Consider the following 2,460-nt stretch of genomic DNA (forward strand, 5'->3'; position numbering starts at 1 on the left):
GTTCTGTCAAAATAACAATAACGATCCTATGTAATTAACAAAAGAGGAAACATAAAACATAATTGTAAGTGGGGGGGGGGGGGGGGGGGGAGTGTAATCCCATAATGAAATCCATGACAGTATAATTAGAACGGGTCTCATAATCTCATTACCAGTTATTGGTAGCCACCAGTCCGAGAGGATCACATTACAACATTCAACATTATTACTACATCGGCTTTGACAACAGTGGGTGATTGGATTTCTTTACTCTTATCTGTTAGTTATCCGAACCAGCGACCACCTGAGCTCCAGCCCTTCGGTCATTCTTATCTCTATATGTTATATTTAAACTTGAGGATTTATATAGCTCAATATCCACTAAACGTGCTCAAAGCGCTTTACAAGGGGTTCCTAGTCAATAGCAACACGTATCTCGTGTAGGACGAGACATGGGGACGCCTGTAAGGCAATTTTATCATTATTTCTGACAGAGACAACGCTTTTAACAACCAGGTATTCACTTTACAAATGAGATAGGTCGGTGAGCGAATGTGAGCAAATAGCATTTTACAAGGACTCAACAATGCACCACTCAGATCGGGACTCGAACCCAGGACCTTCCGATCCGAAGGCGAGTGTCATATCGTTATTATTTGATTTATCAATCTCTATCATTTCAATGAATCGAAATTTTTAAAATTCACAATAATCCACGATCTGTGCGTTTTTCTTATAATATGTGACTCGCCATGGACAAGATGAAGGAACAATAGGATTCAGTTTGAAGTTAACATCACCAGAAGGACGAACATAAGTTGATTTTAAAAAAACGTGTATATTTTTTCATTTATTTGTTTGGGTTTTTAAAAAAATATTTTCGCTTTGTTGTGTATTTCATAATAAAGGCACATCCCATCTCTTTAAAAAAACAAACAAAAAGAAAATATTAAAAAAAAAGAAAACAAAAACAAACAAAAAGAAAAAATAACAACAACAACAAAAAACCAAAACAAAACAAAACAAAAGAAAATAATTATTTAAGAAAAAATAAAAAACCAACCAAACAACAAGTTTAATTAATCTAAAACTTCATAAATAAGATTTAAAATTCTATCGTAACCAACAGGTTTATCCCGACAATTGCTGGTTTTTAAACAGTTCTACTGCATTGCTCCTAGTGGATACAAGGTATTCATATAACAGCATGGGATCTGTCCGTCTACCTGTCTAATTGACCATCTGCTGTCAATCTAACTTTCTATTCATCTATCCATTTATATTTCTGTCTATCCTCCTACTTTGCCCCCCCCCCTCTCTCTCTCTCTCTCTCTCTCTCTCTCTCTCTCTCTCTCTCTCTCTCTCTTTTCCCCTTTCCCTTTCCACTCTCTCCCTCTCTCTCTCTCTCTCTCTCTCTCTCTTCCCCTTTCCCTTTCCACACACACACTCTCTCTCTCCCTCTCTCCCTCTCTCTCTCTCTCTTTATTTATTTTCCCCCTTTTCCTCTCTCTCTCTCTCTCTCTCTCTCTCTCTCTCTCTCTCTCTCTCTCCCTCTCTATTTCTCACAACCAAGAACCAACCGTTTTCACTCTTTTAAATTCCAGTTCAAGATGCGCGTTCAAGGCATTAGGGCCCTTCTGTTGTCAATCCTATGCATAATGGCCAGGGCCTCTGGGCCAACACTGACGGGGCCCGACCAAGACTACCTCGTCAAGCTCCACAACGATGCCCGTGACGCCGAATCGGCCCAGAACATGCAGCATGTGGTAAGGACATAAGACAGTTCAAGTTCAAAGTTCAAAGTTTTATTTTAGACAATTCGATTCAATAGTCTGATGTCACGTCGCCCAGCAACAGCGGCCATATTGGTTCTAAACAAAGAAAATCATTACTTTTTATTCTTCATACTGGCTAAAACTTTTCATATGTCTTGTGATGAGAATGTGTAAAAGTCAAAACATGATCAAATTTATGGGGGATTTATCTCTGGATACGCTTTTATGCTCGCCGGAGAAATATTTCATACGGGCGTCCGCCATTGTTCCGATAGTTTAGAGCCAGTGTTACTAAGTTACATGCGTCATTAGGAAGGAAGTGACGTTACGACTGTTGAAGAGTATTGCCAATATTATAAAACATACATCAAAATAAAATGTCTAATTAACAAATCAAAACAGGTAAAATTAACTCACTCAATCCTAGAGATTTTTTGCTACTTTTCAAAATTGGAAAAAAATGTATTAAAAATGAGCATGTACATAGATCGTTTTATTCAACTACCATTAACATGTAAAAACTAAAAACATTAGCTTTGATACTGCGCCTATAATTTGTCTCAGAAAAATGTAATTAAATCGGCATTGGGTAAAAGTAACCTCGGGTAAACTACGGATATTGTCGGTGTTAGGGTTGAGTGAGTTTATAATTAACCAAAATGAATTTTTTAAAATGAAATAGATAAATAAATGTATAAATACAATA

The 2,460-nt window shown here is 37.2% G+C and overlaps 1 protein-coding gene across 2 annotated transcripts in view; it reads left to right on the forward strand.

Annotated features, from left to right (window-relative positions):
- The first annotated feature begins 256 nt into the window (after positions 1-256).
- LOC144977849 (GLIPR1-like protein 1) overlaps positions 257-2,460 on the forward strand; it is a 10,403-nt gene continuing 8,199 nt past the window's right edge. The window contains exons 1-2 of one of the 2 annotated variants that reach the window (XM_078923254.1): positions 257-443; positions 1,584-1,745. In XM_078923254.1, the coding sequence (XP_078779380.1) occupies positions 432-443; positions 1,584-1,745 (174 nt within the window). In that variant the 5' untranslated portion in view covers positions 257-431. Of the gene's footprint in view, positions 496-1,583; positions 1,746-2,460 lie in introns of both variants that reach the window. The other variant, XM_078923255.1, reaches the window with a different exon arrangement.

The sequence above is a fragment of the Berghia stephanieae genome, chromosome 8 (genome assembly GCF_034508935.2).
Source record: "Berghia stephanieae isolate SIO BIC M18660-M18661 chromosome 8, UCSD_Bste_1.3, whole genome shotgun sequence".
Taxonomy (NCBI): domain Eukaryota; kingdom Metazoa; phylum Mollusca; class Gastropoda; order Nudibranchia; family Aeolidiidae; genus Berghia; species Berghia stephanieae.